Here is a 12264-nt window from a genome sequence, read left to right as displayed (position 1 = left end):
TGGATTTGGGGAGGGGGTCCCTGGATTTGGGGAGGGGATCCACTGGATTTGGGGAGGGGGTCCCTGGATTTGGGGAGGGGGTCCCCTGGATTTGGGGAGGGGTGCCCTGGATTTGGGGAGGGGTCCCTGGATTTGGGGAGGGGGTCCCCTGGATTTGGGGGGAGGGGGTCCCTGGATTTGGGGAGGGGTCCCTGTAATTGGGGAGGGGGTCCCATGTAATTGGGGAGGGGTCCCCTGGATTTGGGGAGGGGTCCCTGGATTTGGGGAGGGGGTCCCCTGGATTTGGGGAGGGGTCCCCTGGATTTGGGGAGGGGTCCCTGGATTTGGGGAGGGGTCCTTGGATTTGGGGAGGGGTCCCTGGATTTGGGGAGGGGGTCCCTGGATTTGGGGAGGGGGTCCCTGGATTTGGGGGGAGGGGGTCCCTGGATTTGGGGAGGGGGTCCCTGGATTTGGGGAGGGGGTCCCTGGATTTGGGGGGAGGGGTCCCCTGGATTTGGGGAGGGGGTCCTGGATTTGGGGAGGGGGTGCCCTGGATTTGGGGAGGGGGTGCCCTGGATTTGGGGAGGGGTCCCTGGATTTGGGGAGGGGGTCCCCTGGATTTGGGGAGGGGTCCCTGGATTTGGGGAGGGGTGCCCTGGATTTGGGGAGGGGGTCCCCTGGATTTGGGGAGGGGGTCCCTGGATTTGGGGGGAGGGGGTCCCTGGATTTGGGGAGGGGTCCCTGGATTTGGGGAGGGGGTCCCCTGGATTTGGGGAGGGGTCCCTGGATTTGGGGAGGGGGTCCCCTGGATTTGGGGAGGGGGTCCCCTGGATTTGGGGAGGGGGTCCCCTGGATTTGGGGGGAGGGGGTCCCTGGATTTGGGGAGGGGGTGCCCTGGATTTGGGGAGGGGGTCCCTGGATTTGGGGAGGGGGTCCCCTGGATTTGGGGAGGGGTCCCTGGATTTGGGGAGGGGGTCCCTGGATTTGGGGGGAGGGGTCCCTGGATTTGGGGAGGGGTGCCCTGGATTTGGGGAGGGGGTCCCTGGATTTGGGGAGGGGGTCCCTGGATTTGGGGAGGGGTCCCCTGGATTTGGGGGGAGGGGGTCCCCTGGATTTGGGGAGGGGTCCCTGGATTTGGGGGGAGGGGGTCCCCTGGATTTGGGGAGGGGGTCCCTGGATTTGGGGAGGGGTCCCTGGATTTGGGGAGGGGTCCCCCTGGATTTGGGGGGAGGGGTCCCTGGATTTGGGGAGGGGTCCCCTGGATTTGGGGAGGGGTCCCTGGATTTGGGGGGAGGGGGTCCCTGGATTTGGGGAGGGGGTGCCCTGGATTTGGGGGGAGGGGGTCCCCTGGATTTGGGGAGGGGTCCCTGGATTTGGGGAGGGGGTCCCTGGATTTGGGGAGGGGGTCCCCTGGATTTGGGGAGGGGGTCCCTGGATTTGGGGAGGGGGTCTCTGGAATTGGGGAGGGGTCCCTGGATTTGGGGAGGGGGTCCCTGGATTTGGGGAGGGGTCCCTGGATTTGTGGGGAGGGGGTCCCCTGGATTTGGGGAGGGGTCCCTGGATTTGGGGAGGGGGTCCCTGGATTTGGGGGGAGGGGGTCCCTGGATTTGGGGAGGGGGTCCCTGGATTTGGGGAGGGGTCCCTGGATTTGGGGAGGGGTCCCCTGGATTTGGGGAGGGGGTCCCTGGATTTGGGGAGGGGGTCCCTGGATTTGGGGAGGGGGTCCCCTGGATTTGGGGGGAGGGGGTCCCTGGATTTGGGGAGGGGTCCCTGGATTTGGGGAGGGGGTCCCCTGGATTTGGGGAGGGGGTCCCTGGATTTGGGGAGGGGTCCCCTGGATTTGGGGAGGGGGTCCCTGGATTTGGGGAGGGGTCCCTGGATTTGGGGAGGGGTCCCCTGGATTTGAGGAGGGGGTCCCCTGGATTTGGGGAGGGGGTCCCTGGATTTGGGGAGGGGGTCCCCTGGATTTGGGGGGAGGGGGTCCCTGGATTTGGGGAGGGGTCCCTGGATTTGGGGTGGGGTCCCTGGATTTGGGGAGGGGGTCCCTGGATTTGGGGAGGGGTCCCTGGATTTGGGGAGGGGGTCCCTGGATTTGGGGAGGGGTCCCCTGGATTTGGGGAGGGGGTCCCCTGGATTTGGGGAGGGGTCCCCTGGATTTGGGGAGGGGGTCCCCTGGATTTGGGGAGGGGGTCCCTGGATTTGGGGAGGGGTCCCTGGATTTGGGGAGGGGGTCCCCTGGATTTGGGGAGGGGTCCTTGTATTTGGGGAGGGGTCCCTGGATTTGGGGAGGGGGTCCCTGGATTTAGGGGGAAGGGGGTTCCTGGATTTGGGGAGGGGTCCCTGGATTTGGGGAGGGGGTCCCCTGGATTTTTGGGGAGGGGTCTCTGGATTTGGGGAGGGGTCCCTGGATTTGGGGAGGGGGTCCCTGGATTTGGGGAGGGGGTCCCTGGATTTGGGGAGGGGTCCCTGGATTTGGGGAGGGGGTCCCCTGGATTTGGGGAGGGGTCCCTGGATTTGGGGGGAGGGGGTCCCCTGGATTTGGGGAGGGGTCCCTGGATTTGGGGAGGGGGTCCCCTGGATTTGGGGGGAGGGGTCCCCTGGATTTGGGGAGGGGGTCCCTGGATTTGGGGAGGGGTCCCTGGATTTGGGGAGGGGGTCCCCTGGATTTGGGGAGGGGTCCCTGGATTTGGGGAGGGGTCCCTGGATTTGGGGAGGGGGTCCCCTGGATTTGGGGGGAGGGGGTCCCTGGATTTGGGGAGGGGGTCCCTGGATTTGGGGGGAGGGGGTCCCCTGGATTTGGGGAGGGGGTCCCTGGATTTGGGGAGGGGGTCCCTGGATTTGGGGAGGGGTCCCTGGATTTGGGGGGAGGGGGTCCCCTGGATTTGGGGAGGGGTCCCCTGGATTTGGGGAGGGGTGCCCTGGATTTGGGGAGGGGGTCCCCTGGATTTGGGGAGGGGGTCCCCTGGATTTGGGGAGGGGTGCCCTGGATTTGGGGAGGGGGTCCCTGGATTTGGGGAGGGGGTCCCCTGGATTTGGGGGGAGGGGGTCCCCTGGATTGGGGAGGGGGTCCCTGGATTTGGGGAGGGGGTCCCTGGATTTGGGGAGGGGTCCCTGGATTTGGGGAGGGGGTCCCCTGGATTTGGGGAGGGGTCCCCTGGATTTGGGGAGGGGGTCCCTTGGATTTGGGGAGGGGTCCCTGGATTTGGGGAGGGGGTCCCTTGGATTTGGGGAGGGGTCCCTGGATTTGGGGAGGGGGTCCCCTGGATTTGAGGGGGGGTCCCTGGATTTGGGGAGGGGGTCCCCTGGATTTGAGGGGGGGTCCCTGGATTTGGGGAGGGGTCCCTGGATTTGGGGAGGGGGTCCCCTGGATTTGAGGGGGGGTCCCTGGATTTGAGGGGGGGTCCCTGGATTTGGGGAGGGGGTCCCCTGGATTTGGGGAGGGGTCCCCCTGGATTTGGGGAGGGGGTCCCTGGATTTGGGGAGGGGGTCCCCTGGATTTGGGGAGAGGGGGTCCCCTGGATTTGGGGAGGGGTCCCTTGGATTTGGGGAGGGGGTCCCTGGATTTGGGGGGAGGGGGTCCCTGGATTTGGGGAGGGGGTCCCCTGGATTTGGGGAGGGGGTCCCCTGGATTTGGGGAGGGGGTGCCCTGGATTTGGGGAGGGGTGCCCTGGATTTGGGGAGGGGGTCCCTGGATTTGGGGAGGGGTCCCTGGATTTGGGGAGGGGTCCCTGGATTTGGGGAGGGGGTGCCCTGGATTTGGGGAGGGGGTGCCCTGGATTTGGGGAGGGGGTCCCCTGGATTTGGGGGGAGGGGGTCCCTGGATTTGGGGAGGGGTCCCTGGATTTGGGGGGAGGGGGTCCCCTGGATTTGGGGAGGGGTCCCCCCTGGATTTGGGGAGGGGTCCCTGGATTTGGGGGGAGGGGGTCCCTGGATTTGGGGAGGGGGTCCCTGGATTTGGGGAGGGGTCCCTGGATTTGGGGAGGGGGTCCCTGGATTTGGGGAGGGGTCCCCTGGATTTGGGGAGGGGTCCCTGGATTTGGGGAGGGGGTCCCTGGATTTGGGGGGAGGGGTCCCCCTGGATTTGGGGAGGGGGTCCCTGGATTTGGGGGGAGGGGGTCCCTGGATTTGGGGGGAGGGTCCCTGGATTTGGGGAGGGGGTCCCTGGATTTGGGGAGGGGGTGCCCTGGATTTGGGGAGGGGTCCCTGGATGTGGGGAGGGGTCCCTGGATTTGGGGAGGGGGTGCCCTGGATTTGGGGAGGGGTCCCCTGGATTTGGGGAGGGGTCCTTGGATTTGGGGAGGGGTCCCTGGATTTGGGGAGGGGTCCCCTGGATTTGGGGAGGGGTCCCTGGATTTGGGGGGAGGGGGTGCCCTGGATTTGGGGAGGGGGTCCCCTGGATTTGGGGGGAGGGGGTCTCTGGATTTGGGGAGGGGTCCCCTGGATTTGGGGAGGGGGTCCCTGGATTTGGGGGGAGGGGGTCCCCTGGATTTGGGGGGAGGGGGTCCCTGGATTTGGGGAGGGGTCCCTGGATTTGGGGAGGGGGTGCCCTGGATTTGGGGAGGGGTCCCTGGATTTGGGGAGGGGGTGCCCTGGATTTGGGGAGGGGGTCCCTGGATTTGGGGAGGGGGTCCCCTGGATTTGGGGGAGGGGGTCCCTGGATTTGGGGGGAGGGGGTCCTCTGGATTTGGGGAGGGGTCCCTGGATTTGGGGAGGGGGTCCCCTGGATTTGGGGAGGGGGTCCCTGGATTTGGGGAGGGGTCCCCTGGATTTGGGGAGGGGTCCCTGGATTTGGGGAGGGGGTCCCATGTAATTGGGGAGGGGTCCCTGGATTTGGGGAGGGGTCCCTGGATTTGGGGAGGGGTCCCTGGATTTGGGGGGAGGGGGTCCCCTGGATTTGGGGAGGGGTGCCCTGGATTTGGGGAGGGGTCCCTGGATTTGGGGAGGGGTGCCCTGGATTTGGGGGGAGGGGGTCCCCTGGATTTGGGGAGGGGGTCCCCCCTGGATTTGGGGAGGGGTCCCTGGATTTGGGGAGGGGTCCCTGGATTTGGGGAGGGGGTCCCTGGATTTGGGGGGAGGGGGTCCCCTGGATTTGGGGAGGGGGTCCCCTGGATTTGGGGAGGGGTCCCTGGATTTGGGGAGGGGTTCCCTGGATTTGGGGAGGGGTCCCCTGGATTTGGGGAGGGGGTCCCCTGGATTTGGGGAGGGGGTCCCCCTGGATTTGGGGAGGGGGTCCCCTGGATTTGGGGAGGGGTCCCTGGATTTGGGGGGAGGGGGTCCCCTGGATTTGGGGGGAGGGGGGTCCCTGGATTTGGGGAGGGCGTCCCCTGGATTTGCGGAGGGGTCCCTGGATTTGGGGAGGGGTCCCCTGGATTTGGGGGGAGGGGTCCCCTGGATTTGGGGAGGGGGTGCCCTGGATTTGGGGAGGGGGTCCCTGGATTTGGGGAGGGGGTCCCTGGATTTGGGGAGGGGTCCCTGGATTTAGGGAGGGGGTCCCTGGATTTGGGGAGGGGTCCCCTGGATTTGGGGAGGGGTCCCTGAGCGTGTCCCTGTCCCCCCCTGCAGACGGCGCTGGTGCAGGAGCTGCGTCAGAATTTCTCCGAGTGGTGCTCGCAGGTGCTGCGGCTGCGCCCAGGGCAGCCCTACCTGGAGCTGGAGTGGACAGTGGGGCCCATCCCCGTGGGGTGAGCCTGGGGAGGGGTCTCTGGGGACCCCCACTCACCTGTCCCAGGTGGGTGGGTGGGTGGGGGGACACAGCTGTGTTTTCCCCCCTCCTGGCTGCAGGGATGGTGTGGGCAAGGAGGTGATCAGCAGGTTCCAGACGCCGCTGCGCTCGGCCGGGCGCTTCTACACCGACTCCAACGGGCGCCAGGTGCTGGAGCGCAGGTGAGGGGCAAAGGTGACCCCCCCAAAGGGCTCAGGTGACCCCCCCAAAGGGCTCAGGTGACCCCTGGGACCACCCCCAAAGGGTTCAGGTGACCCCTGGGACCATCCCAAAGGGCTCAGGTGACTCCTGGGACCCCCCCCAAAGGGTTCAGGTGACCCCAAAGGGTTCAGGTGACTCCTGGGACCACCGCAAGGGGCTCAGGTGACCCCCAAGGGGCTCAGGTGATCCCCCAAACCCACCCCAAGGGGCTCAGGTGACCCCCAGGACTCCCCCCAAAGGGTTCAGGTGACCCCCAGAACCCTCCCCAAGGAGCTCAGGTGACTCCTCCAGGGGCTCAGGTGACCCCAAGGGGCTCAGGTGACCCCTGGGATCCCCCCCAAAGGGCTCAGGTGACCCCTCAAGGGGCTTAGGTGACCCCAAGGGGCTCAGGTGACCCCAGGACCCCCCCCCCAAAGGGTTCAGGTGACCCCAAGGGGCTCAGGTGACCCCCAGGCCTCCCCCCCCAAAGAGCTCAGGTGACCCCTCCAGGTGCTCAGGTGACCCCCAAAGGGTTCAGGTGACCCCCAGAACCTCCACCAAGGAGCTCAGGTGACCCCAAGGGGCTCAGGTGACCCCTGGGACCACCCCAAGGGGTTCAGGTGACCCCTGGGACCACCGCAAGGGGCACAGGTGACCCCAAGGGGTTCAGGTGATCCTCCAGGAGCATCCCAAAGGGCTCAGGTGACCCCTCAAGGGGCTCCGGTGACCCCAAGGGGTTCAGGTGACTCCTGGGACCACCCCCAAGGGGCTCAGGTGACCCCTCCAGGTGCTCAGGTGACCCCAAGGGGTTCAGGTGACTCCTGGGACCCCCCCCCCAAAGGGCTCAGGTGACCCCAAGGGGCTCAGGTGACCCCTCAAGGAGCTCAGGTGACCCCCAAAGGGCTCAGGTGACCCCCAGAACCCCCCCCAAAGGGTTCAGGTGACCAGGAGCTCCACCAAGGAGCTCAGGTGACCTCTCCAGGTGCTCAGGTGACCCCAAGGGGCTCAGGTGACCCCAGGACCCCCCCCAAGGGGCTCAGGTGACCCCCAGGGGCTCAGGTGACCCTCTGCCCCCCCCCCCAGGCGTGACTACCGACCCACCTGGAACCTGACCCAGACTGAGCCCGTGGCCGGCAATTATTACCCTGTGAACACCCGGATCTTCATCAAGGTACCTGGGCACACCTGGGCACAGCTGGGCACAGCTGGGCACACCTGGGGCACACCTGGGCACACCTGGGGCACACCCGAACCCCGCCCCAGCCCCCTCACACCTGGCCCACCTGCCCAGGACCAGAAGGTGCAGCTGACGGTGCTGACGGATCGGTCCCAGGGCGGCAGCAGCCTCCAGGACGGCTCCCTGGAGCTCATGGTGAGCTCACCTGGGCACACCTGAGATACACCTGAAATACACCTGGGTACACCTGAGATACACCTGAGATACACCTGGGCACACCTGGGTACACCTGGGTACACCTGGGGAGGGGAGGGCAGGCTCACCTGGGCACACCTGGGCACCCCTGGGCACACCTGGGTACACCTGGGCACACCTGAGATACACCTGGGTACACCTGAGATACACCTGAGATACACCTGGGCACACCTGGGCACACCTGGACAGGGGGGTGGGCACACCTGAGATACACCTGGGCACACCTGGGGAGGGGAGGGCGGGCTCACTTGGGCACACCTGGGTACTCCTGGGCAGGGGAGGGCACACCCAGGCACACCTGGGGAGGGGGGATGGGCACACCTGGGTACACCTGGAATACACCTGGGCAGGGGTGGGCACACCTGAGATACACCTGGGTACACCTGAGCATACTTGGGCACACCTGGGCACACCTGTGCAGGGCTGCCCCCATGCAGGGCACACCTGGGCAGGGCTGCCCCCACGCAGGGCACACCTGGGCACACCTGGGCAGGGCTGCCCCCATGGAGGGCACACCTGGGCACACCTGGGCACACCTGGGCAGGGCTGCCCCTATGGAGGGCACACCTGGGCACACCTGGGCAGGGCTGCCCCCATGGAGAGCACACCTGGGCAGGGCTGCCCCCATGGAGGGCACACCTGGGCACACCTGGGCAGGGCTGCCCCTACGCAGGGCACACCTGGGCAGGGCTGCCCCCGTGCAGGGCACACCTGGGCACACCTGGGCAGGGTTGCCCCCATGGAGGGCACACCTGGGCACACCTGGGCAGGGCTGCCCCTACGCAGGGCACACCTGGGCAGGGCTGCCCCCGTGCAGGGCACACCTGGGCACACCTGGGCAGGGTTGCCCCCATGGAGGGCACACCTGGGCACACCTGGGCAGGGCTGCCCCTATGGAGGGCACACCTGGGCACACCTGGGCACACCTGGGCAGGGTTGCCCCCACGCAGGGCACACCTGGGCACACCTGGGCACACCTGTGCAGGGCTGCCCCCATGGAGAGCACACCTGGGCACACCTGGGCAGGGTTGCCCCCATGCAGAGAACACCTGGGTAGGGCTGGGCACACCTGGGTACACCTGAGATACACCTGGGTACACCTGGGTAGGGCTGGGCACACCTGGGCAGGGAGGTGGGCACACCTGGGAACTCACCTGGGTACACCTGGCTAGGGCTGGGCACACCTGGGCACACCTGAGCACACCTGGACAGGGGGGTGGGCTCACATGGGCACACCTGGGCAGGGGAGGGCACACCTGGACACACCTGGCTCCACCTGGAATACACCTGGGCAGGGGTGGGCACACCTGAGATACACCTAGGTACACCTGAGCATACCTGGGCACACCTGGGCAGGGGAGAGCACACCTGGGCAGGGCTGCCCCCACGCAGGGCACACCTGGGCAGGGTTGCCCCCATGGAAGGCACACCTGGGCACACCTGGGCAGGGGAGAGCACACCTGGGCAGGGCTGCCCCCACGCAGGGCACACCTGGACACACCTGTGCCATCCCCCGCGCCCCTCCAGGTGCACCGGCGGCTGCTCCACGACGACAACCGCGGCCTGGGGGAGGCGCTGGACGAGCCAGGTGTGGATGGGCGGGGCCTGGTGGTGCGGGGGCGGCACCTGGTGCTGCTGGACACGGTGGGCGCCGCACCTGAGCAGCACCGCCCGCGGGCACAGCAGGTGGCGACCCCGCCCACCGTGGTGCTGGCACCGGGCAGGGGGCCTCACCTGAGACAGGTGAGCGTGGGGAGGGGGTGGGGGGCACCTGGGACAGGTGAGGAGGGAGGGGCTGTGGGGTCACCTGGGACAGGTGGGGGGTTTGGGGTCACCTGTGCCAGGTGAGGGGTTTGGGGTCACCTGTGCCAGGTGAGCAGGGAGGGGTTCTGGGGTCACCTGTGCCAGGTGGGCAGGGACAGGTTCCCCCCACAGCCTCACCTGCACCAGGTGAGGGGTTATGGGATCACCTGCACCAGGTGAGCAGGGAGGAGTTGTGGGGTCACCTGTGCCAGGTAAGCAGGACAGGTTCTCCCTGCAGCCTCACCTTTGCCAGGTGAGCAGGGAGGAGTTGTGGGGTTACCTGTGCCAGGTGAGGGGTTCTGGGGTCACCTGTGCCAGGTGGGCAGGGACAGGTTCCCCCCACAGCCTCACCTGCACCAGGTGAGGGGTTCTGGGGTCACCTGTGTCAGGTGGGCGGGACAAGCTCTCCCTGCAGCCTCACCTGTGCCAGGTGAGCAGGGAGGGGTTCTGGGGTTACCTGTGCCAGGTGAGGGATTCTGGGGTCACCTGTGCCAGGTCAGTGTAGAGGGGCTGTGGGGTCACCTGTGCCAGGTGAGCAGGGAGGGGTTTTGGGTTCACCTGCACCAGTTGAGGGGTTCTGGGGTTATATCTGTGCTAGGTGAGGGGTTCTGAGGTCACCTGTGCCAGGTGAGCAGGGAGGGGTTGTGGGTTCACCTGTGCCAGGTGAGGGGTTCTGAGGTCACCTGTGCCAGGTGATCAGGGTGGGGCTGGGGGTGGGTTTCTGGGCAGGTGGGCAGGCTGGGGGTGGGTTTCTGGGCTCACCTGCCCCAGGTGAGAGGTTCTGGGGTTACCTGCACCAGGTGATCAGAGTGGGGCTGGGGTTGGGTTTCTGGGCTCACCTTTGCCAGGTGATCAGGGTGGGGCTGGGGTTGGGTTTCTGGGCTCACCTTTGCCAGGTGATCAGGGTGGGGCTGGGGTTGGGTTTCTGGGCTCACCTGCCCCAGGTGATCAGGGTGGGGCTGGGGTGGGTTTCTGGGCAGGTGGGCAGGGTGGGGTTGGGTTTCTGGGCTCACCTTTGCCAGGTGATCAGGGTGGGGGTGGGGTTGGGTTTCCGGGCTCACCTGCCCCAGGTGATCAGGACATTTCCCCCCCCCCCCCAGGTGTCGGGGCTGCGCCGGGCGCTGCCCCCCAACGTTCACCTGCTGTCGCTGGAGCCGCGCGGGGGCGGGGCCGTCCTGGTGCGCCTGGAGCACCTGTACCAGGTGGGGGAGAGCAGGAACGGATCCCGCGCCGCCACCGTGGACCTGACGGTACCTGGGCATGAGTGGGGGCACACCTGGGGGTATCTGGGGATGGATGGGGGTACCTGGGCATGAACAGGGGCACACCTGGGCATGGGGGCACACCTGGGGGTACCTGAGGATGAATGGGGGCACACCTGGGCATGGGGGCACACCTGGGGGTACCTGGGGATGGGGGTCTGGGGTCACCTGTACCAGGTGGGGGAGAGCAGGAACGGCTCCCACGCGGCCACCGTGGACCTGACGGTACCTGGGCATGGACGGGGGCACACCTGGGGGTACCTGGGGATGGGGACACACCTGGGCATGGACGGGGGCACACCTGGGCATGAATGGGGGCACACCTGGGCATGGATGGGGGCACACCTGGGCATGGGGGCACACCTGGGCATGGGGGTCTGGGGTCACCTGTACCAGGTGGGAGAGAGCAGGAACGGCTCCCGGGCAGCCACCGTGGACCTGACGGTACCTGGGCATGGATGGGGGCACACCTGGGGGCACCTGGGAATGAATGGGGGCACACCTGGACATGGATGGGGGCACACCTGGGGATGGACGGGGGCACACCTGGGCATGGATGGGGGTACCTGGGCATCAATGGGGGCACACCTGGGGGTACCTGGGGATGAATGGGGGCACACCTGGGCATGGGGGTCTGGGGTCACCTGTACCAGGTGGGGGAGAGCAGGAACGGCTCCCGCGCGGCCACCGTGGACCTGACGGTACCTGGGCATGGATGGGGGCACACCTGGGCATGGGGACACACCTGGGGTACCTGGGGATTGGCACACACCTGGGCATGGGGGCACACCTGGGCATGGGGGCACACCTGGGCATGGGGGTCTGGGGTCACCTGTACCAGGTGGGAGAGAGCAGGAACGGATCCCGCCCGGCCACCGTGGACCTGACGGTACCTGGGCATGGATGGGGGCACACCTGGGGTACCTGGGGATGGATGGGGGCACACCTGGGGATGGGGACACACCTGGGGGTACCTGGGCATGGGGACACGGGGATGGGGGCACACCTGGGCATGGGGGCACACCTGGAACAGGGGTCTGGGGTCACTCAGCCAGGGGGGGCTGAGCTTGTGGGGTCACCTGTGCCAGGGGAGGGGTTCTGGGGTCACCTGTGCCAGGTGAGCATTTGGGGTGTCCTGAGGCTGCTCCTGGGGGTCTCTGGGGTATTTGGGGAGGGGTCTCTAACACCCCCCACCCTGGGCTGATCTCAGGGGTATTTGGGGAGGGGTCTCTAACACCAGGCTGGTCTCAGGGGTTTCTGTGTTATTTGGGGAGGGGTCTCTGCCCATTTCCCCCCACCCAGGCTGATCTCAGGTGTCTCTGTGTTATTTGGGGAGGGGTCTCTGCCCATTTCCCCCCACCCTGGGCTGATCTCAGGGGTATTTGGGGAGGGGTCTCTAACAGCCCCCCACCCTAGGATGGTCTCTCTGTTATTTGGGGAGGGGTCTCTAACACCAGGCTGGTCTCTGGTGTCTCTGTGTTATTTGGGGAGGGGTCTCTCACCCCGCTCCCCTCCCCCAGACCCTTTTCTCCGCCTTCACCGTGACGTCACTGCAGGAGATGGCGCTGGGGGGGGACGTCCCCCTCCCCCTGCCCCGCCTGCTCTGGAACACCCCAACAGGTACAGGGGGGGGTTTGGGCAATTTGGGGAGGGGGTCCCGGGGGTCTCACCCACCCCCCCTCACAGCCCTGATTCCCCCCCCCTCCCCAGAGACCCCCAGACCCCGGCTGGACCCCCGGCGGGTGCGGCTGCGGCCGATGGAGATCAGAACCTTCCTGGCCTCTGTGCAGTACCGGGGGCTCTGAGGGAAGCCCCCTCCCCAAAAAAACACCAAACCAGCAAATTTCAAACCCTCCGGGGGGCTGGGGGGGGGTCCTGAGGGACGG

General features: G+C 67.0%; 1 protein-coding gene across 5 annotated transcripts in view; it reads left to right on the top strand.

Annotated features, from left to right (window-relative positions):
* The window catches only part of MAN2B1 (mannosidase alpha class 2B member 1), a 29415-nt gene extending 17181 nt beyond the window's left edge, over window positions 1-12234 (top strand). The window contains exons 14-22 of one of the 5 annotated variants that reach the window (XM_074533993.1): window positions 5542-5660; window positions 5761-5862; window positions 6965-7052; window positions 7173-7253; window positions 8841-9056; window positions 10217-10318; window positions 11220-11267; window positions 11899-11998; window positions 12089-12234. In XM_074533993.1, coding sequence (XP_074390094.1) covers window positions 5542-5660; window positions 5761-5862; window positions 6965-7052; window positions 7173-7253; window positions 8841-9056; window positions 10217-10318; window positions 11220-11267; window positions 11899-11998; window positions 12089-12183 — 951 coding nt within the window. In that variant the 3' untranslated portion in view covers window positions 12184-12234. Of the gene's footprint in view, window positions 1-5541; window positions 5661-5760; window positions 5863-6964; window positions 7053-7172; window positions 7254-8840; window positions 9057-10216; window positions 10367-10774; window positions 10823-11031; window positions 11080-11219; window positions 11268-11898; window positions 11999-12088 lie in introns of all 5 variants that reach the window. The other 4 variants (XM_074533995.1, XM_074533994.1, XM_074533997.1 and 1 more) reach the window with 4 other exon arrangements.
* The last annotated feature ends 30 nt before the right edge of the window (window positions 12235-12264 follow it).

The sequence above is a fragment of the Zonotrichia albicollis genome, unplaced genomic scaffold (genome assembly GCF_047830755.1).
Source record: "Zonotrichia albicollis isolate bZonAlb1 unplaced genomic scaffold, bZonAlb1.hap1 Scaffold_217, whole genome shotgun sequence".
In the NCBI taxonomy this organism is placed as follows: Eukaryota; Metazoa; Chordata; class Aves; order Passeriformes; family Passerellidae; genus Zonotrichia; species Zonotrichia albicollis.
Note: the sequence above shows the minus strand (reverse complement) of the source record. Positions and strands in the feature narration are given on the sequence as shown.